Here is a 26,386-nt window from a genome sequence, read left to right as displayed (position 1 = left end):
CCCTAAACCCGGCCTTTGAGATGGATAAAATGTTACTGCCGGGTGGTGACTATAATCGGGCGCTTTATTCTAGCTCGCATGACGCGCGGCTGACGGGCCCCACGAGGGTCATGGTACGGGTGTGGCACACGGCTAACGTGGCGATGGGGTGGAAGGATCGCTTGACCCGGGCGACGCCACTATACGCATCTGAGCGGCTGGGCTCCCTGTGGACCTCGAAGGGCTTTGAGAGGTGGGACATGATAGGCATCAGCAGGGTGGGCGATCTCTGGACGAGGGGGGGATTCAAAACGTTCGATGTGCTGCAGACAGAATTCCAGCTGCAGGACAGGGAGTACTTTCGATATATGCAGATCCGTCATGCGTTGTGCTCCGTATTTTCGGACGTTGCCTCCATCCCGGAGTACTCCCCTCTGGAGGATAGAGTGCTAGATGGGCATATCCCGGACGGCGCGATTTCATTAATTTACAAAAAGCTCATCAATGACCGTTCGGGACTGCTGACCGGCCTTCGTGAGGCATGGGGGGCTGATGGATTGGAGCTGGATGACGAGGACTGGGTGTCTGCGGTGGCCTCCCCGAAAGAGGTGGCCATACCGGCCCGCCTTCGCTTCGTCCAGCTCAAGATACTCCATAGGGTTTATGTTACGGGGCCGAGGCTGATGCGTATGGGCTATGCTGTGGACGTGTTGTGTAAGCGTGGGTGTGGTTCTTTGGGGACCTTTCTCCATATTTTGTGGGAATGCCCGGAGGTGGTGCGATTCTGGCGTGGTGTGCATGAGGTTTTGCAGGTAGTTACGCATGTGCCGCTGTTGCCTGAGGCGAGGAGATGTCTTTTGAATGTATGGGAGCCAACCGACTACTCAGTGCCGCAGACGTGGTGGGCGACTCTGGGATATATGGTGGCCAAACGTGACATTGCGCAACTGTGGGGTTCCCAGAGGTCGCCGACTGTCTCGGCGTGGAAGGACAACATGGATTGGTGTATGTTTCGGGAAAAGGTGGTGTATGTTGCGAGAGGTAAGCCTGGAACATGGGTGAAAGTATGGGGCCCCTGGAACGCCTACCGTGGGGGAATCTGTACCCCGCCGCTACTGCCTGATCCGTCACCGGCCCCGTCTCCTTAGCCTGTTTGTCTTCCCGGTTCTGGGCAATGAGTCTACTTAGTCCCCGTCCTGACCTATTCCCCCCCTCGATATTCCTATGGATCGGTGGGGTCCCCCCCCTAGGGGAGCACATGCTGTTGTTTCCGACTGTGGGTTGCCTTGTGGACTTGTTTCTTGTTGTTATTTATATAAAAATGAAACCGTCGTGTGGGGTCCGGATGGTGTGGCTGCCAACGCCTCTTTCAACTCCTGTGAATTCCCTTCTGCCGCAGCGTGCGTTCTACTGTCTGTATTATATGCTCCTTCTGTTTGCTAGCGGACGGCCTGAAGTTTGTAGGCCCATCTTTGTATATTTTTTGGATTCTGTAATAAACGGTTTCAAAAAAAAAAAAAAAAAAAGAATCTAGAGTAAAATCCTGGACACCTTTCTTTTGTTGGCACTTCTTCTATGGCGTTTCTGCCAATTTTGTTATATATCCAGTAATAGTTTTTTTGCAGAACAGGTGGTGGTTTTTCCACAAATTCTATGGTGTGACCTTGATGGACAATGTCTAACTCCCATCTGTCCAATGTAATATGTTGCAATTTCACTGAAAAAAACATAATTCTGGGCAAGACTAGCAAGATTGGCAAGGAACAGATTGTGCTGAGAAGTCAAGTTCATCGTCCTTTCAAGTCATATTTTAAGGATTGATTTCCTCTTCTTCTATGTCCCTTGTTGTTGAATTGGGATCTATGCTACCTCTATTGTCTTGGCTGCAGCCAGTCTGATCCGTAAGGTTGAAACAAAATGACCCTTGATTATGGGATCTTTGTCCTTGACATCTGTAATCCATGTAATTTTGCTTATTCCGCAGCACACCTAAGGATCTAGCTGTAGAAAAAGTACCAACAAAAGAAAGGTGTTGAGGATTATACTAAAGATTCTTTCTTGTACTGAAAACATCAGGGGATTGGCGGCCAATCCTGGACCTAAGGAATCTAGGCAAATCCTTGAAGATGTAGTTTTCAAATGTCTAGAAGAGCTTCTGCCTCTTATACAGAAGGCAGAATAAAGTATCTGTCTTTATCGCTTGCCGTGTATAGTAAACTTTTTTTTTCCCCACATAAGAAGTTTGTGCCCTCAAAGGTATGAACATGACTGTGGATTGCAGCTCAGGACTGACTGATATGCTCTATAGCCATCCATATCTCCACATTACCATTGTGTTTCCCGTTTGCCTGAAGGCACATGTTGAGGCATCCATAGTGCATCAATCAAAGAAGAGCATGTCTGTTCTCTAACCTTGATAATTGCCTCTTACTTTGATCTTATCTTCTTCCTGCAACTTTTCAACAGCGGAACTATGTCACTCCACAGTTATCTGTCAAATCTTGCCCCAATGGATAATGCATTGGCAAACTTTATAGCATCTGCAACCAAGACATTAACCCTTTTCCCCATAGATTCCCACTTACGTTCTTCCTGGTCAGTACGCACTGTTGACTTCATTTAAAATACAAGACAGTGCTGAGATTGTGTCTTTGCATTACTTTTCGATTCCCAAATGGTTGACTGCTGCTTGAAGTTGGGTTCTCCATCACTGCCAGACCTTCTTCTCAGTTCTCTGTTCCAATGTAAGAATGGATCTAGAACTTCTTTGAGCTTTTTCTTTAAAGTCAAAGAGATAACATGCCTTATCCACTACAGAAGTCAGGAGACTAAATCAAGGCAATACCTTCTCGACATGGGTATAGCACTTTTTATATAATTTGGTGGTTAATCCATTGGTTTAGGCTAAGGATTCACAAAATCATCCCAGTCCGAATCTCTTGTAGGAGTTGTTGGGTTGCCTGGAGAAGAAGAATTAGTGTTGTCACTATTGTGAAAATGTGGGGGTTTACCATTGTTGACACTGCCTGCATCATCAAGGGGAAGGAGTAGTTTCTTACCTGTAACTCCAGTTCTGTAGTAGGGGTATCTCCGTTATAGTCATAATCTGTGAATAGTCCACTCCATGTGCGTGGACCCCGGAGCAATCGAAAATAGTCTCTTAAGTTGTCCTCTTCTGCAGTCCTGCATAGACACTTAAGAGAAAATCAAAGACAAATAATGCAGCCTGACATTAACAAGGCTACACTGGCCAGCACTTCATCCTGAAGTGACAAAAAAGATAGCCCAATAATTTTTAAATTTACACATTTAAGATGAGGGTAGGGACGGGGAGGTTGGGCCTGGCGCAGGGGGGTGTGGGGGGTAGCCTGGGGTGTGTGTGTGCTAAGACTGGCACTTTCCTACTTCTATTCTGGTTTATTATTCCTTTAGTCCAATATTATCAGCTGGTGGACTGGTCTCAGGGGTCGCTGCGCAACTCGGGGAGCGGGTGCGGGGGGTGGGTATGTTGGGGATGGAGGGTCCGATATCCTAACAGATACTCAATGTCAAATATTTTGGTTGCTTTGTTTTACAAAAAGGTCAGTTGCTGTCCTGCAAATGTATAAACTGATACGACAGTGGCCTCTGGGGTACAGAGCCCTGCGTCTTCTGTGCAATTTGACAATAAAATTTGTTTAAAAAAATTAACACATTTAGCTAAGTTTCACACCAAGAGAAACTACCCTTCACAAAAACCCTTTGTCATGATAGAGAGGAAGGGTTGGACAGACAAGCCCCATAGGCTGCCATTATGTGACTGGAAAAGGGATACCGTGCCTTTAAGGAACCCTCTAGAGACCCTCGGTATCCCATGATGCACAGCCAAAGGCAAGTTACTTTCAGTTCTTTTTGAAGGTGTATAAAGCCAGGACTGTAGCATTCATGATGTCGGCGTTTCATTCACCGGGGAGGAGGGCGGGTCGCTTATGACTATAACAGAGATACCCCTACTGCAGAACTGGAGTTACAGGTAAGAAATTACTCCTTCTGTAGTAGGGGATCTTTGTGTATAGTCATAATCTGTGAATAGAATGGCAAGCCCATCCCAAACAATCCAAACCCAGCGGTGGAAGAAATTTATAGAATCACTACTGTGCAAATAAATTCCTCAGCGAAGCCTGCCCAACCTGCGCATCTGCCCTGGCATCAGAGTCCAAGCAGTAATGCTTAGCAAAGGTATGGACGGATTTCCAAGTGGCAGCCCTACAGATGTCTGCAATGGGAACATTACACAGCAAAGCCGTCGTAGCCGCTTTGCCCCTGATAGAGTGAGCCTTAGGCTTACCCCCTAGAGTCTTGTTAGCTTTCTGGTAACACAATTGGATACAGGACACAATCCACCTAGAAATGGACTGTTTAGAGGTGGCAAGACCAGTCCTGACCGATCCATAATTAACAAATAACTGATCCGATCTACGAATCTCCTTGGTCATATCTAAGTAGAATTTTAATACCTGTCTCACATCAAGTGAATGAGGGGAAGGATGTGGAAAAAACATTGGTAAGGTGATCGTTTGATTGACATGGAAATCAGATATCACCTTAGGGAGAAACTTCGGGTGAGTCCTCATGACAACCTTAGATGCATGAAATACAGTATAGGGCTCTTGGCAACACAGGGCCTGGATCTCACTCACCCTGTGAGCCGATGTTATAGCTACAAGGAAAGCTGCCTTCCAGGATAAATGCTGTAAGAAGCCTTATGAATAGGCTCAAAAGGCTCCTTCATCAATCTAGACAGCACCATATTAAGCTCCCACGGAGGCGAAGGACGCCTAATGGGAGGAAACACCTTCCTCAAACCTTCCAGAAAATCTTTGATGACAGGGATTTGGAAAAAGGAAGTTTGTGAAGGACATTTCCTATACGCAGTTAAAGCTGCGAGGTGAACCTTAATAGAATGAAAATTTAGGCCAGATTGAGCCAAACGCAGCAAGTACGGAAGGATGACATCCTCCTTGCAGGATGTAGGATCAGCATCTTTAGAGGCGCACCAAATGCAGAATCTCTTCCATTTGTATGCGTAGGAAGTCCTCATAGACAGTCTCTTTGCCTCTTTTAGTATCTCCATGCAGCTCTCTGGAAGATTTAAACGTCCATACTGCACTAATTCAGGAGCCATGCTGCCAAACTCAACGGCGAGAGGTTGGGTTGCACCATCTGCCCTCCGAACTTCGTGAGAAGGTCCGGCCGACACGGAAGCCGAAGATGCGGCAGGAGAGACCGGTGTAGTAGGTCGGTGAACCACCACTGCCGAGGCCATTCCGGAGCAATGAGGATCATCTTGGCCTGTGACTGGGACAGTTTGATCAACACTGTCGGGATCAGGGGAATGGGTGGAAAAGCATAGAGAAAGCTGTTCGACCAGTTGATCCACAGTGCATTCCCCAGCGTCCCCGGTTGGTAAAACCTGGAGGCGTTTGCTGTTTTCTGCAGTGGCGAACAGATCGATGTCTGGAGTGCCCCACCTTGCGAAGAGGTCTCTTAACACCTCGTCGTTTAAGACCCACTCGTGGTTTTCTTGAACGAGCCTGCTGAGAGCGTCTGCCAGAGCATTCTGCACACCTGGCAGATGGGTCGCCGTTATTGTCAGTCCCCTGGCCAACAGCCATTTCCAGATCGCTTGTGCTTCCAGAGACAGTGTGCGAGATCCTCCCTGCTTGTTGAGGTAATACATCGTTGTTGTGTTGTCCGTCTGTACAAGCAGGGAATTGGTCCGAAAGGACAGGTGGAAGGCTTTCAGCGCCAGATGAACAGCTCTGAGTTCCAGAAAATTGATGTGATACGTGGATTCTGTCTGAGACCAAGTGCCTTGGATCTGAATTTTGGTCCGAATACGCTCCCCAGCCCTGGAGAGACGCATCTGTTACAATGGTCTGAGTTGGTATCTCCTTGTGGAATGGAATCCCTTTAAGGAGATTCTCTGGTGAACACCACCACTTCAGGGATTGTAGAGCGTGTTCAGACAGTTGGATCCTGTCCTCCCAGCTCCCTCGTCTCTGGTCCCACCGATCCTCCAGACATTCCTGCAACGGCCTCATGTGGAGGCGTGCATGTGGAGTGAGAAAGATACAAGAGGCCATCGACCCCAGGAGAGAGGACACCGTCCTCACCATCGGTGATGGAATGGACATGAGAGTCTGAGCTTTCCGAAGGATCGATAAGCGTCGCTTCTCCGAAGGACAGACGCTTGCCTTGAGAGTATCGATGGAGGCTCCCAAGTACTGCAGACACTGAACAGGAGTCGGGACAGATTTGGATATGTTGATGTGCAGACCCAATTGGTACAACAGAGCAACCGTCCTGTTGAAATGTAGCTGCTCCTCCTGGAATGTGGATGCTCTGATCAGCCAGTCGTCCTGGTACAGGTAAACAAACACCTTGTTCTTTCTTAGGTGTGCTGCCACCACCGCCATGCACTTTGAAAAAGTCCTGGGAGCAGACTTCAGGTCGAACGGAAGTACTGTATACTGATAGTGGTTGGTGCTGACCAGGAAACGCAGGAACTTCCGATGCTTCAGGGCAATGGGGACATGGAAGTACGCGTCCTGCAGATCTATGGCACAGAGCCAGTCTCCTTGATGCAGCTGAGGATAAATCTGGTGCAGGGACAGCATACAGAACTTTTCTCTGTGAATCCATTTATTTGCTTGCCGCAAATCCAGAATGGGCCTAAACTCGTTTTGGTCCTTTTTCCGCACAAGAAAGAACCTTGAGTATAGACACTTTCCTCTTAGAGATGGAGGAACAGGCTCTATCGCCCTTTTTCTTAACAGGGTATCGGCCTCCGCTTGGAGTTCGCGTAGCAGGTATTGTGAGCGAACAGGTGGAATAGCTGGAGGAGGGCTGATAAAGCGTAGAATGTATCCATTGCAAACAATATTCAGCACCCACTTCTCCTGAGTAATTTTTCTCCACTCTGCCAGGTAGTTCTGAATGCTTCCCCCCACCGGAGTAGGTAACAGAAGAGGGGGAAGTAATCCGTCAGGGCTTAGACCCAGCCGGGCCCTTTTTCCCTGATGTGGACTGTTGGTTGCCTCTGCCCCTTTGACGTCTCTGAAAAGGCTGCCGCTGAAACTGCTGCTGCTGCTGTCCAGCCTGACGACCCTGCCCGCGTTGGAACCGCTGGGAAGAATAGCGTCGTTGGTAGGGGCGGAAAGTTTTACGCTGTTCTTTGGGCTTCTCCAAGCCAACAGCCTTAAGTGTCTCAACTTCCGCCTTCAGGCGAACCATTTCCTCGTCTGCATGGGCACCGAAGAGCGTGGAACCCGAAAAGGGCAGACTAGCAATTCGCTGCTGTGCCTCCGGTTTCAGGGAGGTAAGCCGCAACCAGGCGTGTCGCCTCAAAGTCACACCGTGACAGTATTCATGGGCTGCCAGGACAGAGGTGTCTGCTGCCGCACTGATAATCTGGTTTGACACCATCATGCCCTCATTAAGAATCTCCTGAAAGTCCTCATGCTTGTCCCCAGGGTGGAGTTCAAGAAATTGCTGGAGAGACTCCCATAAGGAGCGGTCATAGCGGCCCAAGAGGGCAGTCGAGCTTGCTACCTTCATGGAAGTGGCTGCTGTACTGCAGACCTTCCTCCCCTCCGAATCCAGTCTGCGGCTTTCTTTGTCCGGTGGTACAGTGGACGATGGAGCCGTAGAGTGCTGTTTCTTAGCCACCACCACTATAACCAAATCCGGAGGAGAATCCGTTCGCAGGAATGCGGGGTCAGAGTCTGGGGGCCTGTACTTCTTTTGAAGACGTGATGGAGCCGACTTCACAGTGGCAGGCGTCAGGCGTCAGGAATAGCTCCATAGCCGGTTCCTCCAAACCGGGCACTAGAGGAAGCAGAGGACGAGAGAGTTGCTTCCATTGTAGCGTCTCGAAGATGAGAGGTGGACGGTGCAGGCACAGCCAGTGCGATCCCAAGTTTAGCCGCTCCTCTCAACAGCACGTCTTGAAACGTGGCGATGTCATCGACCGGTGAAACCCTCGTAGGAGGAGAGTCTGACAAGGTCGGCGAGTATCTTCCACCACTAGAGGAATCCGTGTCCCTAGTGTACCTGGAGCGTGACCTCTCACGGCGGTGACGATGTCGAGACCTGGTAGAAGATCTGTGCCGGCTACGAGAGTGATGTCCCGACCGGGAGCGATATCTCAGCCTTCTGGGCACAGTCAGAATCACCGGCACAGGCTGCTGAGGAGGAGGTGGCGGAGGAGGTGTAGCCGTCCGAGGTCGTGGAGGCGACAGATGAGGGACCACAGGCTGAGCTGTTTCCGGAGACCTAGATGGTGAATAAGTCCTGGAATATTCACAGTCCGAGGTATGAATCACTCTCCTCCTTTTACGAGCAGGCCTTGAAGAGGGTACTCTGGAGGCAGTATCCCCTGATGGAGAACGCCAGTGCCGCCTTGACCTAGGCCTGTCAGATGTGGAGGTGGTAACCACAGAGTGTGACAGGCTCCTCGAAGACGACCTCCTTCTTGACGTCGACTTTCTACTCGACGTCGACTTCCTTCGCGATGTCGACTTCCCTCTCGACGTCGACTTGCTCTTCGACGGCGAAGATCTCCTTCTCGACGGCGACCTGCGCGTCGACGTTGACGGCGAGCCGCGATGTCGTCTCAACGCCGAGGGGCCGATGCCTTCGGGACTCAGATCAACGACGATGATGTGTCGATGTCGTCTGTGATGTCCTGACGTCGACCTCGTCCGAGGTCTCGACGTCCTTCCCCTCGACGCCGAACGTCAACGCCGTTTAGACCCAGGGCCCTGGGTCAACGGGGAGCATATCGTCGTCATACCTTTCGACGTCGAAGCCATCGACGTCGACCGGGACCGGTGCCGTTTCTGGGCCTTCTTGTGACTGGGGAGCCCCCCAGAGGCCGAAGCACGGGAAGTGCAAGATGAAAGGTTCCCTCCATGCCCGAGGTCCCACCTGCATCTTGATGTCTTCTCTGCTCCGGGCCTTGAAGACGAATCTTCTCCCTGTCACGCAGGTTCCTCCTGGAGAATGACTTCCAGATGACAGAGGAGTCAGGAACATGAGAAGATGGAAGACAGAGTATGCAAACCCTGTGAGAGTCTGACTTTGCCTTCTTCCTGCCACACTCCGGGCACTTGTCAAATAGAGCTGGCATTTTGAGAAAAAGGAAGTGGCTTAACTGGCTAAAAAGGACAGCAAATTGAAGATAAAGGCCCCAGACGTCGAATGAAACACTAAAACTATCAAAAAAGTTCAAAAAATTGAAGAAATACCAATAAAGGTAGAGCTCAATGCTCCAGGGTCCTGCTAGGAGGAGCCGGAAAAAAGAACTGAAAGTAACTTGCCTTTGGCTGTGCATCATGGGATACCGAGGGTCTCTAGAGGGTTCCTTAAAGGTACGGTATCCCTTTTCCAGACACATAACGGCAGCCTATGGGGCTTGTCTGTCCAACCCTTCCTCTCTATCATGACAAAGGAGTTTTGTGAAGGGTAGTTTTTCTTGGTGTGAAACTTAGCTAAATGTGTAAATTTAAATATTATTGGGCTATCTTTTTTGTCACTTCAGGATGAAGTGCTGGCCAGTGTAGCCTTGTTAATGTCAGGCTGCATTATTGTTCTTTGATTTTCTCTAAAGTGTCTATGCAGGACTGCAGAAGAGGACAACTTAAAAGACTATTTTTCATTGCTCCGGGGTCCACGCACATGGGCGGGACTATTCACAGATTGTGACTATACACAGAGATCCTCTAATACAGAACTGTTGTGCCACCCTCCGAGAAGCACTGCTTATTTCTCTATTTCCCTTCCTAAGCCGGACAGAGACTGCTCTGCATTAGGCTCTTATAGACCATTGGTGCTGGTCAACACAGATTAAAAAAATAATGAAGGGAGATGGGAGCACACTGTCTCAAATCCCAGCAGTGTTCACCCCTTTGCATTATGATTAATGCAGTTCACAATTAGGGATTACTTGAATATTAGTAGCATTTCACCAAAGTTGGTGCCGGTAGTGCTGTTCTTCTCTAGACATGTGTTTCTGGATTTTATCCTTCATCAGTAGAGATCAATAAAAACATTTTATCAGGGGTTGCTGAGAATGCTGCCACAGTCCTCTCGGGTCTCAGAACCTCTCACAGGTGGGCAGGTGCATCTCCAAAAGCTCGTCAGCTCACTGGCTCAAGGGAGCCTTTTTAAACAGAAGGGGGATGGGAGCACACTGCCTCAAATCCCAGCAGAGTTCACACCTTTGCATTATGATAAATGCAGTTCATAATTAGCACTTACTTGAATATTAGTATTAGTATTTCACCAAAGTTGGTGTAGGTAGTGCTGTTCTTCTCTAGACACGCGTTTCTGGATTTTATCCTTTATCAGTAGGAATCAAAACAAATGTTATCATAAAGCAGAGGGGAAAACTTTGCTGGGACGTGCGGCAGTGTGCTCCCATCCCCCTTCTGTTTAAAAAGGATCCCTTAAGCCAGTAAGCTGACAAGCTTTTGGAGATACCCCTGTGAGAGGTACTGAGACCTGAGAGGACTGTGGCAGCATTCTCAGCAACCCCTGATAAAATGTGTTTTTGTAGAGATGAACAGCACTATCTGCACCAAATTTGGTGAAATACTACTACTAATAGTAGCGCTAATTGTGAACTGCTTTCTCCAGCCTTACCTTGTTGTGTGGAAGAGGCTTTTCAACCTTCTCTTCCAAAATGGCAGAAGCTAACCTCCTTTCTCTGTCTTTTAAAGACTTTGTGAAAAAAGTCATGCACATGTCATATTTCTTTGGGTTGTGGCAGGGCTGGAAGCAGTACAGGCATTTGGAATGTGGATAATCCACATAGAGTATGTTTTTACACATACTAGAAATAGAGATTTCTTCTGGCCCAGCTCTGACATGCTGATGAAAAGATGTTTTCTGGTGAAAATGTTGAATAAAGTCTTTTCGAGAGAGCGCCTTCAGAGGGTTCCTCACTGACACGTGGTAAAACAAAATCTAATTGTTGGAAGCCTCTGACAACTTTATACTTGGGGTGCTGGACTCTGACTGGCTGTAATATATAATGATGTGGATGGGGGACAAAAAAACCTATGAAATTGTAATTGTTATTGAGTGTAAAAGCTTTCACTCTGTATTAACATTGTGGCCAGGCGTTGCTAGTCTGGTGACGGTGGAATAATTCAAGCATGTGAATCTATGAAAGTCCAATAATGAATAACTGAGAGTGGCAATTCAGAAAAAGATGGTGAGATTAGTTTTTTGCCCTTGCCAGACTATATCCTCATTATCCTGGAGAGAAAAAAAGGTGCTAAGGAAAATAAAAAAGACGATGCTAGCACATGAGTTCAAAGTGCAACACCTTAGAATGAGATGTGCCTTTTTACAAGTCGACTGGGCCTAAACGATCTAAAATGGTTTGAACTTGGAGTCAGGTTGACTTTTCACAGAGCTAGCACATGGGCACAATGGTCTTTGGGGAGGAAGTGCGTCTAATGTCCCGAGCAGAGCAGGTCAAGGAGAACTGCTCCAGGGAATCGGGATACACTATAGATGAAAGTTCTGACATGATATTCCATTGTTTTTTCTTCTAAAGCTCTGCTTTCCTTTAATCTCCTTTGAGGCCATGTTAAGGCACTGTTAGGTTCTGATATGCAAAACTATTTTAAGGGAATGGTTCACCCAGAATGGTAGAAATGTCAGAGGTCAAAGGGTCTGGTAGGTGACTTTTTGGTGGCTGAATTAATGTTTATGGCCTGTATACTAGTTTGTCACATATTTAAACTTAAAACAGCCTTTCTGAGGTAGACACTTAATGAAATCTCTTGAAAATTGCAAGCACCACATTAACGAGGCAACCTTTATGTGGCTTCAGCAGCGCACAGATGTATTTTGCTCGCTCTGTGTTGAGCCACAACTGGAATCAATTTCCTTGCCTGTCTCAGCCATGATTAGGGTTGCCCTCGGCAACTCCATTAAAGTTTAATTCTGTACATACATAACATTTGTCTGTAACTGTCTAGACTAGATGGAAAAGTTACTTACTTCAGTAAAGATCTTTTTGGTGGATACTTTATCTTCCTGAAGATACCTCACCCTTGAATATCACCATGGCCAAGCAGGTGCAGAAACTTTAGCAATAGCTCTCCGGCACTGGTAGAGGGCACAGGCTCTTCCCATTTCTGGCACTGGGTTGAGATGAACTCATGAGGTCCATATAGTCCCAGGACCGGCACCCTTATGTCAGTTAAAATCTTTTTTTGCTGTGACTTCCAGGCATTATCAAGAGGACTGTCTAGCAGTGGTGCATTACAATACTAACATAGCATTTTATTAGAAAAGGGAATAAGGTTTCTCCAGAATGGGGAGGAGAGGAGGTCCAGGAAGAATCTGCAGGTAGACAGAACATCTACTAGAAAGATCACAACCAAAAGAAAGCAGCTTTTTCTTCTGATGGATACTTCTACCTGCAAAGTCCTCACTTTTGAATAGTCTCCCAAGCAGTACTCCCATTGGGTGGTGGGACTGAAGTATTAAATCATTATAAGTAGTATTAAGATGTGAAGGACAGACCAGGCAAATCGGCCACCTATTCTCACTTTTGCATCCAAGTAAAAGTGTTTGGCAAAAGTAGGAAGAAAGGACCAGGTAGCCGCCTTGCAGATACCAGCCACTGGAAACCTTCTAGCTAGGGCTTAAGTGGAAGATTTTACCATGGTGGAATGAGCTCCGATTCCTTCGGGTAGGTCTTTCGTGGCTAGAGCACAGCAGACATTGATGCATAAAATGATCTAGCAAGAGAGAGTTCGCTTCTGTACTGCCTTTCCATTTTTACAACAAAGAGCTGGCCTGAGTGAAATTCTTTATAAGGTAAGCCCATGCTTTAGGTTGAGCCGATGAAGACTCTCCTCATCCTTGGAGGGATGTGGAGGAGGGGGAAAACGATGATAGGGTGAAGGATGGTCCTATGTGGAAGGGAGACACCACCTATGGGAAGAAAGCAGCTTTAATTCACAACACCAACCTGTCTGGGAAGAAACACGTAAAAGGGGGTCAGACATATGAGGCTTGCAACTCGCTGATTCGGCAAGCCAAGATGTGCAAAGAGAAAAACTGTTTTTAAAGTCAAATGCCCCAACTGACTATGGTACATCGGCTCAAACAGAGTCCCCATAAAAAAACCGTCTGAATCAAATTACGTTCCCATTGAGGCATTATACTAGGTGATGTTTGTCAGACCTTTTAGAAACCCCATCATCACCAAACTAGGACGGTTGAGCTGGTAAATGGAGGAAAGCAGATAGTGCCCCTCTTCTCAGTACAGCAGGACACAAAGTTGTTCAATTTCTCTGCATAAACTGACTTTGTGAATGGGCGACACACTGAAAGAACGATGTCCATCACTTACAGTGGTAGCTAAAAGGTACTGAGATTCCCCCACTAATCCTCACTATGAAGGTATATGCTGTGAAGACTGGAGTGCAGGATCTGTCTCACGGACTGGGACAACAGGTCAACTCCGAGATGAAGATGAAGAGAGGCTGCAATCAAATCAAAGAATGCCTAAGGTCTGAATAACACTTCCTTTGAGGCCAGTCCAGGGCAGTAAGAATGGCTTGGGCCCAGTCATGGCAGATCTTCCTCAGGACCCAAGGGTATGGGGGAAATGCTTTGTGGAGGGGAAACCTCTACTCCACCTGAAACTCATCCCGCAAGTCTCCCTGCGATGGACATTGGAGGGCTCTGAGTTTTGAACACTGGCACTGGATGTTGTCTTGAGGGTCAAAGAGGCCTAACTGAGGTGTGTCCTAATGCTGGTTAGTGATTTGAGTCAATGTTACAGGCATGTGCCTTGTTTTACTACCCATCTCCCACTTTTGGGTAATATTTTACACTATCACAGTAATGACCCGATTTTATTTACACCTTCGCTTCCTGTTCAAGTAACAAGCAACCAAAAGATTCTATCTTTAAATACAATAAAAACTTAGCCCCTGCCTCCTAGTCCTCTCTTCTCCCTCTCCCCTAATCTTAGAAAAGATTTCAAGAAAATGACCAGAGGGAGGGAAAAAAAGTATTGTAAGACTGCACCCTCTCCTAGACTCTCCCACCCTTTGGTAGAAAAAACTAGGACAAGAGAGCGATACAAAATTAAAGCCAATAAGCTCAAAGTTAATTAGCAGTTAAACAGAAAGGGAAATAAATATCTGATGTACTGCATCGTAATATAGGTAAATACACCCAGATAAATAAACCACTCAGCTCTGCATGTGGAATTGCACCCTAGATATGAGGAGCTGCCAGATTCACAGGTTAACAAAACTCTCACTATCAAAATCAAATGTTAAGCCAGAACAACTGCAGCAAAAAGTCTTAATAAAAGGTTCATTTGCCAGTGTCACTTGAAACAAGACATTGTCAATATAAACACAGCGTGCCACTGACATCACACCTGCACACAGGGTAGGATGGGTTTGTGGATGGTTGGCATTTCATATCAATGTCTATATTCGGATACCAGGATCAAGTTTTAAGAAACAACAAAGGAGGCAAGAAGGATACAAAGAAGAAATAAAGCAACACAGAAGCTAACCTTATACGTTGATGTAGGAGGTAGAGAATATTCCGGACGCTCCCAAACCTACGACGCTCAGGGTTCAGTCTGTGGTGTCCAAACTGTATAAAATGAAAAAGTATAAACTGAGGTTACCAAATGCCAGGTGAGAAGTGGTTTACCTGTACCACTCCTGCACTAGCAACGGAACTTCCTTCGCTCATTATGCATGAATGGATTCTCACCTTTTAATTAGGACAGCTACTTGTAAAGTACATGATCTAAAAATGAGAGGACCAATTAGGACAGAATGAATACACAGAAACTACAAAATGTCCCCACCCCCACTGGTGGGATATTCAATTGCTTCTTGATAATGTGCACGAAGTCTGCACGTGAATCAACGGATAAAACCTTTGTGACTTGGCAAAAACACCTTCTCAATTGTTTCACGTTTTTCAGGAGAGAAATACAAGAGGAACATGCACGCCACAGAAGAGTTTGAGGGTGGCTTGGCCTACCCAACCCAAGAGATTCGTTCACATTCACAGCAGTAGAGCCAATAGGTTTGATCCCAAGCAGCAACCCTGCACGCCTCAGATTGCGGTGAGCTACTTTAAAATGCTGCTGTGGTGGGGTATCTGCATGTACAACAAGGACTTGGAGAAATTGGAAGACAATAACTAATTAGACCTTATGTTAACAGGACTGATACAAGCAATTATATACCAGTTATTGCTTAAAGCAACTCAAGACTACTTGGGACCGTATATACCCAACAATCCCAAAAATCAGTCCACTGCATCTAAAATACTATAAAGAAATTTTACTGAGAGCCTGAAAGGGGAACGTCAGAGAAAAATTTACCCACTCTAATATGGCCACTGCCCCTTTTGCTTTATTATGATCAGATTACAAGTATATAAGTAACTTACTTCTGTACATGCAACACCACACAAAACAATAACGTTGTTATGATGTACAATGATATTATTGAAAGATTCTATTGCTCATAACAGAATGTTAAGCATCTGTCAAAGGGAGGTCCCAAATCAACTTTTTGGAAAAAAAACGGTACCCACTTCAATATGGCTGCTGCTTATTGTGTGTATAAAAAATTATAAATTTTGTGTTTACAACAATAACCAATTTTTGCTGGAACTGTACTCTAAAATTGAATTATGTATATTACTGAGTATACCATAAAGACAGTGTTGTAACTAATACATACAAATGCTTAATACCCTTTAAACACTAGATACACACCACCTCAAAATGGCCGCCCTGTTTTTGCAAAATGTGTTGATCATAGTAAATGTAAAAGTAACCAAGCATGTGGAATCTATTGACTATGGGGTGAACATAACAAAGTGCTCCGGGGAAGATATACTGTTGGACTTGGCCCTTTTTGCAGGGTCATCCCAGGACTGCTGCGTACTGGTGTTAGCGGATTTATTAGCACAAATTTTAGAAATCCCACTTTTTAGAAGTAGGTATTTCTGTGTGCTATGTGTCTTTGTGCCTGCCTGTTGTGTATTGACTGTCTGGCTTTGGAGTGACAGCGGCTGGGGATGTGCAGTGGCTCCAGAGAGTCTGGATGGGTCAGGGCTGAGCTGAATAGACCTGGCTGCATATAGAGTGGTGGGAGGAGATTTGACCTGCACCTGAATAAGCCTGGTCTGCCCTGAACAATGATGGCTCTGCCCCCCAGAACTGGTTTGGACTGGTCGGAGCCCTGGGCCAGGGGAGGACAAAGACACTTAGTATATATATTGGGGCTGTGACCCTATGTTGGTTGAGCTGGCTGGGAAAAGGAAGAGACTGCATCCGGCCAGAGGACTGCCAGGAACCGCCACTGGATTAGATTGCTGAAGGACTAATCTGCTTTCTGTTGGGCTAAGAGACGGCCTGTCACTCTGACTTCCGCCCCCTTTGTGCTGGCCTGAATGCTGGCGCCCTGTGCTGGTGCTACCTGTGTCCACTGTGTGCCAGTGCCAGTCACCCTTCTATTGTTGGACGCACTGTTGTGGAGGGCACCAGTGAGTGCTTCGCGGATTGAGTGAGGAGCGCAGCGTGTGGTCAGAAAGGTGCTACCCCCCTGCCGTGATTCTGGCCGCCGACAGGTGGGAAATGCCAGAAAGAGGCATGATGGTTCTCCCTGCCCACTGAAGGGCACTTCTGGTGCAGCCGGGGTCGAGAGTTTTCCAGTGAGTTACAGAGCAGTGGTTCCCTCTACCGGAGGGAAGAGCGGTTACGTAGCAGTGCTCCCTTCATCCCCAACTTCCAGCGCGTGGGCACGCTCGGGGCGAGAAGCCCGCATGGATGGAGCCGCATCGGCACCTCCCGTCGTGCCCCCAGGCTGTAGAGAGGTTGCCTGTTGACCGGCCGTAGCAGAGGGTAGCCCCACCCGTCTACGGGAACATGAGGGCTCCTCCTGGAAGTTGCAGCAGCTGTGGAGCCTCCGGAGAGGCGGTCGCCACCCCGAGGACCGGAGACTGTGTCCCGCCTGGCCGGCCCCCAAGGAGGCATGCCCTCTGTCAGGTACAGGGCTTGGTAGGGCCAGAGAAGCTGTGTTCATCAGCGGTGGTGACCCCGTTGAGGGAGAGCCTGGACGGGGCCTACCACTGGATTTCTTTTGTGGACGCACTTTCAGCAGCCCGATAGCCGACACTACCGGTTGCGGTAGCTGCGCCACACGGTCATGGGCAGACGCCGCCTTACAGGTACTGAGCGTGGGACTCTGTGAGGATCCCCCACCCCAACTTGGCAACGGGCGTAGCCTCCCCACCCCAAGCATGGAGTGGTTTGTAAGCACAAATTGTTGCTCATTAAACATGGATGGAAATACATACAGTATTTCTTAATACATATTTATAGTGATGCTTGTTTCTCTTTTTTTGGCCTCTCCTTTTCGCTTGTATGTAATGTTCGTCTGCATTTATTATTAACTATTACTTTTTTTTTCTTTGTGTGATATATATGTCTATGAATAGTATTCCTATAATTCTGTAAAGAAAAAGTTATTTACCTGTACACTGTGGTTTGCTAGTATTGATATCTTTTATAGATTCACATGCTTGAATCTTCTTTGTCGTCCTGGTTGGAGCCCCACGGTAACAGTAAAAATAGCAGTACTAAATACATTACCATAGACCTCCATAGAAAAGAAAAACACAGTTTAGCAACTTTTCGACCTCATTTTATAACATCCAAAATTCAGCCAATCACAGCAGAGACCTGAGAGAAATCTTGCCCCCCAAATCATCTGCATCCTCACCCGAGAGGACCCGCAATATCCTGAGGTGGTGCTCTATGCGCTGGAGCATATAGGAAAGTGAAATATTCACGGAAGCTGGCGTTAATAGCAGCTTGATTATATAAAGCTTCACCTGCAGCAGAGTCAAGCACCAGAATCAGGGATTACTGTATTTTTGGATTAATGAGTAATTTGCAAAGGGATCCTGCTTTATCACGCTCTACATGAGCCCTAGTCAAATATTCCTTATAATCAAAACAAAGTATTTTTAAACTTGGCTGCCAGAATTTCCTTTGCCTCAAACAGGGGATACTTAAGAGCAGGATAACCAGGCCTACACTGCTAAGGCTTCTTTTCCCTGAGTTTTCAACTCACCAACCAAAGTTCTACACACCTCAACCACTGCTGCGATGCCTCGACCCCTGATCACTGGCTTAAATGCATCCCATTCAATCAAAGGGGATGTAACTGTTCCAGCATTTTCATTAAAATAAGCATTTATAGCCTCTCCAATATTCTTTTTTAAAACAATATCATTTAGCGCCTCTATCTTTAAAATGCCAACCGAAATGTGAGGGCGCTCACGCTCCCAATTCAGAGAAACTAACAGAGGGTTGGGTTCTAAAATAATTTGGCACAGATATTCAATACTGTTAACCGCACCATGGACAGTCGAAGAGCTGAGAAAGGTATCCAGCCAAAAATGAAGCTCGTGTAATCCTGAGTAAAATGAGTAGTCATGTACCACAGGGTACATTCATCTCCAACAGTCAAGATGCAGCCATTTCTGCTGCCATACCCTTAACATATGAACTGTCTGGTTCACAGGAGAATCACCTAAAGGTCAAATGTTGAAATCCCACCTGACAAAATGGTCTGAGTCAAGTATGGTGCCAAGGCCCTAGACAGGTCCCCAAGAAACCCACTCTGGTCTGTATTAGGTTCATAAAAACAGTAAGGTCACGTCCTGCCAACCTTACAGAGACAACCAAAAATCTACCCTCAGGACCCACAAGTTCATTATTGTTTTGAGAGGGTACTCCGGGTCTCGCCCAAATCAATACTCCTCTAGCAAATGCAGAACAAGATACTTGTTCTAACCATTTTTTGTGAAGAGCCAACCCTTCAGATCTATTAAGATGGGTTTCCTGTAGGACGGTAAAGTGAATTCCCTGCCTCTTAAGAAGGTCTAAATAGTATGTCCAAACAGCCACAGACAATATGTAATTAGTCAACTTCATGACATGGCCCGAGCTGTGGCCAGTGAGGTGGCAGAACCAACAGCTCTGCCCATTCCAGAAGCTTCCAAGTATGCTCGTAGCAATGCAATATTTATCTATACTGAGGCCACATGAAATTGGAGGAGGTGGGTCACAAAAGAATTTGTGAGAGATACCAATGCTAGAAAACCATAGCGACATGCAAATAACTTTTTACTTATCCAGCACTAGATCTTTCAAAGATTCACATGCTTGAATTAAGATTGAAAAGCAGCACCAAATAGACAGTGGCAGGTGAGGATGAGGCTCAACTGATAAAAAAAAAAGGTTCCAAAAAAAGGTTCCGGAGCATTGTTTGTGCTACTACCGATTCCTTCCTGATCTGAAAATCAATGCAGTAATAACATCATGAAAGCATGTGTTGTTTTCCAGACTGCCACTTTACACATTGTTCTCAAAGATACTGCAACAAAAAGACCAGTTATGTGAGCAATAATTCTTGCGGAGTGGGCTCTAACTGTACCTGAATTAGGTCTGCTCGTTACACTATGTGCTAGGGTGGTGCATGAGACGTTCCGCCATGCCAAAGTAAGTTTAGTTAAGAGTTTACAGTTGTTTGAATGAACATAAGTTACAAATAGTTGATCCAATTGACAGATGTCTTTGGATTGCTGTAAATATAAATTGAAACAACTATCAACATATGGAAAATGGAGTGCTCTTACCACTGCAGCAGTAGGTTGCAAGAAGAAAACTAGTAATTAAATATTTTGGTTTACATAAAATGACATGCCTCAGACCTAGCTTTGCCTGCTGGAGCAGATGTGGTAAAAACGGATTAGGTTGATCAATGAAGGATGCAATTTTTCTGACTGCTTTCACATCAAAGCTTAAGTATTGATGGTGTATGGTGGGGCCTTAGCAGTCAGAAGTATCTTGTTACAGTGTTACTAAATATTTAGATGACCAAACTCTAGGTCTTAAGGAGCTACGTAAGTGTGGATACAGCTTGAATTAATGTTTACACCAACATGTTCCATAACTTTGCAAACCAATGTTATCTCGGTCATGCCAGAGCCACAACAGTCACTTTGCAATGCACTCAATTAAGGAGGCAACAGAATCCATTCCCAAGCATTCACTATTCCGCAGTTTGCCCCATTGTCTTAAATCTTTTATCCGACCGGTGTTGACTGGAGCCTTTAACACTTCATGAGCTTACCCCCTTAATTTCTAGGTTTTATTTTTGTAACTTCATTTGATGTTTCATACATCTAGTTAACAAGTTACTTACCTTTGTTGACACTCTTGGTGTTGGATACTGTATCTAACCACAGATTCCTCACCTTGCACTATCCCCCAGGCGCTAAACTGGATCTGGAGAATTTTGTAGCAGTATTCCTTTGCGCTAATAGCTGGCATCCCCGCTGACTCCATACCGCCCCAGAAGTGAGGGAGCATAGTCGCATTTAAGTGCAGCCCTGCAAGCAGACACCTCTTTCTTGTCTTTTGCCCTTTCACACTCTCAGATGCGTGTATAAAATTGTTGGCAATAGTGTGCTGGTTACTAACTTGGCAACTTTTCCAATGTTAAAAAGGGGCCACCCCACAGAACAGGGAATCTGGAGGGCAGTGAGGAATCTGCAGATAGACGTGGAGTATCTAAGAGCATTACCAAAGGTAAGTAACTTGTTCTTCTAATGCATAGTTCTAACCATATATTTCTCACCTTAGAATAAATGCTAAATCAGTACCTCCCAAAGGTGGAGGGTTTGTGCAGTAGGCTCAGAAAGAAATTCTTGCAAAACCGAATGACCAAAATATCCTTCCGACTAAACCTGGCTGTGAAGCCAGTAGTGCTCCGTGAACGTACACACAGATGCTCATGTCTCAGCCAGCAGATATCAAGGACAGGCATTCCTCACATCAATTCAATGCTAGCAGCCTTGCCCCCGCTGGGGAAAAGGAGGTCCTTACAAAGTGGTAGCATGAACAGACAACAAATACTAATGTGTTCCGGGTACCACACTCTCCTGGCCCAATTTTAGGTAAGAAGAATGACTTTGGGTCTCATCGTTCTTGACCTTCTTTACAGCTCCAGATAGGACAGGTAGTTGGGGGGAAGGCATACTGGAGTCCCTGGCTGCATTTCAGTCAGAAAGCGTCTCCTATCAAGTGATTTTGAGGAAACCACAATGTGATTTCTAGATGGTATTGAAAAGATCTAGCCAGGGCTCTGTCCACCGGTTGAAGAAGCCCTATACCACCTAGGGATGTAGGTGCCACTAGTCATCTGCCAGACAACATCTGCATGTTTCGTCTGCTTTGTCAATCAGGAGAACGCTCAGGTGAGTGGAGACTAGGAAGATGTCCAGGCGATCCAGCATCCTCTAGGGATGCAAAGTCTCTTGGCACACGATCCTTAACTACCCTGCTTGTTGCAGCACCACATGATAATGGTGTTGTCCATGGGAACCTGCATCAACCTCCCCTGATAGACAGAAGGAAAGTATTCAGGTCCAGACTAATGGCTTATAGCTCCACTAGTGTCATGGGGATCCAGCCCTCTGATCGAGACCAGAGGCCTCTGATCTCCAACTCCCTGAAGTGAACACCCCCAGGCCCCAGAAAACCGGCAGTGATGCATCTTCACCACTGTCAACTCTGGAAGTGGAAGGGACCATGGCCTGTGTAGGACAGACTGTCATCGGTCTGCCAGCACTGCAGATCATGGGCCATCTCCTACGGGAGATGGACAATGTCAGCAAGGCAACCTTGGTGCCAGGCACCTTACATGCCACAGTAGTTCTCCCAAGTGAATCCTGAGCTTACTGGGAAGAAGGATGCACAAGGCCAAGAAGTCTCAGACACCCTTTACTGGATCCAGCAAAAAGCATCAGTATCATAGCCCGAACATCACAGACTCGTTGCTGCAGAGAAAAAGTCTTGAATTCCGCTGTGTCCAGGATCGACTCACTTAATAGAGGCCTTTGGCAAGCAATCAGGTGGGACTACAGTTGGTTTATGGTACACCCATACAATGTTAGAACCTATACTGTCGACTGGAGTTGGTCCACGGTCGACTGCAGTAAGCCCGCCTTTAGCAATCAGTCGCCAAAGTATAGGAGTAGAAAAACTCGACCTCGGAGGATGGACAGCAACCACTGCCATCACGGTTGTGAACACCCAAGGGTCAATGATGAGGCCAAAGGTGAGACGGCAAACTGAGCATGCTCTTGGCACACCTTAAACCACATATAACGCCTGTCAGAAGAAGAAGTGTCCTGCAAGTACAAGGATGGTATCCTGTGTCCCGTGTTCGGGGCAGTCAATGTATGACATTTTGAATTTTTCCTTCTGTAAGAAGGCATTTAGTGTTCAGAGGTCCAAGGCAGGCCTAAGGCCCCTGTCCTATTTAGGGACAAGGAAGTAGCCAGAATAACAACCCCACCTTTCTGAATCTCCCCTCTGTAACCCCCTTGGAGAGCAACAGGCAAACATCCAGTGACAGGATGCACAAATGCTCTTCAGAAATTTGATTTTGGTGTGGGCGGGATATTGGGATGAGAAGGAGAAAAAAAAAGGTAGAGTGTAAGTTTAAATATTTGCAAGACCCATCTATCGGACGTGACAGATTGCCAACTGACGGGGCATACACCACTGAAGGCAAAATAAAGTGGTTTCTTGACTGTTGTAGCAGGGAAGAAAGCTTGTAGGACTGGTGCCCCTGTTGGCCAGCACGCTGTCTGCAGGTTGCACTTCCCCTAAAGGACTGGGGTGTCTGATACATCACTGGCTAGGAAGGCTGTCTCTGCCTATATGGAAGCCCCCAGAATAGCCCCTGAATTATCGGAACTAATGAAGAAATTGCTATGCAGGGGTGAACAGCCCCCAGTAATGTGCTGTGGCTCTGCTATCTTTAAAGTGTTCCACAGCAAAATCCACCTTCTCTCTGAAGAGGCAACACCCATAAAAGGGCATATCCTCTAAAGACATCTGGACATCACTGTATGATCTAGCTGATGCCATCCAGGCATGCCTGTGGCGGACAACACTGGTACTGACTGCCCTGCCAATGAAGTCCATGGTAGCCAAGCCTGTGCATATAGGGTATTAGGCCAAACTCTGTCCATCATGAATCGTATGAGCAAAAGAGGCCATAATGTCCTTCAGGGCAGCCAACAAGATATCTGTGGTTGCCCAACATACAGAATGCATTTATAGACCTCAGTGCAAGGCTGTCAGAAGACAACACATGCTTGGAAGAGGCATCAAACCTTTAGGATTCTGTCCTGGGGCATCAAAGGGTAGGGGGGTCAATGTCTAATGGCGATAGGGTTGGTCAGAAATTAATTAGGATTCACCTTACTGGTTGAGGCCTGTACAATGAGAATCTAGAGTAGGGTGCTTTAGTGAAAACATTCAGGTCACCGGGCACCAGTCTGTGTCACTTAGCCATCTGCTGGTTAATAGGCAGGCAAGAGCATGATTTCGCCAAGGTAGCCATCAGAGAAACCATGTAGGCATCATCAAATGGAGCAAGTTCTCAGATGGTACTGGCCCAGGCTGCAGAATCTCTGTCAAAACAGTTTTAGTTTCAATGGATGCCAGCTACAATTCCAATACTTCGACTGCCCTCTAAACCAGCACTTTAAATGAGGCACTTTCTTCCGCTGGTGGCCTATATGTGGCTATGCTATGTCACTTCAGGGGTGGTATGGAGTCAGTGCACAAACGCACCACACCTACCCATGGGTGCTCAGGTGCGCTGCTACGAAATTCTCTGGATGCGGCCTGGAGCCTGGGAGATACACTAAGGTGAGGATTCTGGGTTTAGAAGCATTCATCACAAACAACCTTTTTCCCATATTTTGTGACGTGTTTTACACCACAATGCCTACTCTTTTTGTGACTTACTCATCCTCTGAGAGGAAGAAGGCTATCACTGACCCACACTTTGTGTTTGTGGTATATTTACCTCTTCGACTCTCACACAAATTCTGAATTCTGCCACAATTCTGCTCAAAAAAGAAAAGTGATCCATCTGAGGAGACAACTCAAAGACTATATGGACGAAGAGGTCATGAGGATGCAGGTCGGAGGGAAAGCGAGGGACCCTTTACTGGAACCTTACCCTCACCCAAGACGTACTCCTGAGAAGAATGATCTAAGGAGAGGAGGAGAGACCGACAATATAATCATCGCTTTAGACAGCCTCACTGTTCCAAGGAGTGCCAGTCAATGTTGAAAGAATCCTCTGCCCTGAAATGTTCACCGTTGAAGGCCAGGTTGACGACTGACAGGACTTCGAAGAGAGACCAAGCGACAGCAGATTTACCAACCTCAATAACATCTCCGGTGACACTGTCTCGAATTGGAAAGATTGCTGCCAAGACATCCATTTCAAAGCATATAGGATCATGGTCAAAGCACTCCAGATCGTCATCTAAATACACGCTGTCAAGGTAATTGACATCTTAGCAGTCATTAGTGTCTGCTCATTCAGGTTCTCCATCTGGGCACTATTGTTTATCTATTCCAATATCACCATTACCATCAAAAAAGCCAAAGTAACCCGTTCCAGGTACCCTTTCGACCTCTGGAATTACTGGTAAGGCCAGCAATGGTACAAAGGAGCATTTCTGTGTTTTCAATTCGGAAGATGCTGGTGCAGTTTTCACTAGTTGTTCCAACACCACATACCACACCTCCTTCAACACCACAGAGACGCAAAAGAGAGAACACCATCCACATCTCCTCTGTTATCAAGACATCACTCTGCTGATCAGTTTTCTACATGCACAACTTCTTATACAACTGCCTCACCAATACACTTATCTGTCACCTGTTGATGACATTGCCACATTTCAACATGTGTCTATTACAGGGGCAAAAAAACTTCAGATCTAATTGAAGGTTCCTCAAACTGGCGACACTACACCTGAGGGAGAATCCAAGACGAGTACTGACTTTGGTTCCAGGATTCTCTGAGTTAGTAAAGGAAAAAAGTGTGTCTTCAGCAACTATTAAGATGGGAACACCCTAGTAAGATCCTGTATACCTATGTCAGGTGCCAAAATCGGACTTAGTATTTGTGTCAGGAGTAAGGAATAAGCATGCCTCTGCACTGAAAACATCAGTACGACTATACCAAGAGAGCAAGTGAATTATGCTGTTGGCTACATGATGTGTGGATCTGCAGCCATTGCTTTCATGACAGCAATTGACTCTGCTTTGTTAGGGAGGTACGATCAATCATTATGTGAAATCACTGCCCTCTTTTGTAGATGATCTACCAAGGGATCGCAGACAAAATTTCCTAGAAATTATCCAGGATGGACAACAGTTATCAAACCGGGTCTGAAGTGCGGCTATCAACTCAACAGAATTGGCTGCCAAGGAATACTGCCATAGAGTTTTGCTCAGACATGCTTCCTGGTAACGCTTAACATCCTTGAAACTGGACACTCAATTAAACATCGACACCTTAAATGCTACCGTACAAATCTACAGTCCAGCCAGAACTTTACTTTCCAAAACAAAAGGATCTATTACAGGAATCTAAAATATTCTACAATCCAAAGACAAATCTACTAAAAAAAGAGACGTTGCCAAAGCCATAGAGGCAGACTACAACCCCAAAAGCTTTAATAGCTCCTTGACTCCAAGTTTTTATTCAACTTAGAGCCTTGTAGACAACGTTAACCTATGGTGAGCACAGATATATCGGGAGGTATTACGGTTATTTTTTCTCAAAGTCATGAGATAAAGAAACCAGCTAATGTTACTTTTTGATTTTGGTGTGCGCTGATAGGATCGAAAGGAACACTCTCACAAATGTATTGTTTGTAGCTCCTGCAAACAATATGCAAAGAATTCACCACCCAAGAAATAAGTGTCTCACCTAAAAAGTAATAATTGTAGATTTTTCCAAGGCTCTTCCCAGAGGTGCCCAGGGGAGGGTGACTCAGGGTCTGGACTCTGGTGTCTGGTTTGGAAGACACATCACTTCTTAAATCCTTTTTTTGAAGTCCAAACCGCAGAAATTACTGTGCTAGGATTTGGGGATAATGACGGACTAGTGTGACAATACATCTCAGTTGGCTGTTTCTGGCGGTCAGGGGGTAGGGAAGTCTGTGAATCAGAACTACCAGTACTAGTTTACTAGGGCAGCAGCACCTTTGGATCTTGTGTGGAACATGCTCCTGAGCACAGTGCTTAACTTGTGCAGGTGGTAGGCACTTGCAGTGACCTTTGGGGGCCAGCTATTACTTTTCTTCATCACACTTTGGCCCAGAGACTTTGACAGCAGAGAGAAAAGTGGAAAGGGAGAAAAGAGGAGTAAGAGAAAGGCAAAGGGAGAAA

The 26,386-nt window shown here is 46.3% G+C and overlaps 1 protein-coding gene across 7 annotated transcripts in view; it reads right to left on the bottom strand.

Moving 5' to 3' along the window:
* Positions 1 to 26,386, bottom strand: part of SLC25A17 (solute carrier family 25 member 17) — a 218,145-nt gene that overhangs the window by 19,082 nt on the left and 172,677 nt on the right. For all 7 annotated transcript variants that reach the window (XR_014960567.1, XR_014960566.1, XM_085601064.1 and 4 more), the window contains one exon: positions 14,585 to 14,667. Coding sequence is in view for 5 of the 7 variants with exons in the window: in XM_085601064.1 (XP_085457190.1) it covers positions 14,585 to 14,667 (83 nt within the window). In the remaining 2 variants the exon portion in view is untranslated. The remainder of the gene's footprint in view (positions 1 to 14,584; positions 14,668 to 26,386) is intronic.

The sequence above is a fragment of the Triturus cristatus genome, chromosome 4_2 (assembly GCF_964204655.1).
Source record: "Triturus cristatus chromosome 4_2, aTriCri1.1, whole genome shotgun sequence".
Lineage (NCBI taxonomy): Eukaryota > Metazoa > Chordata > Amphibia > Caudata > Salamandridae > Triturus > Triturus cristatus.
This window is presented reverse-complemented; position numbering and strand designations above follow the sequence as displayed.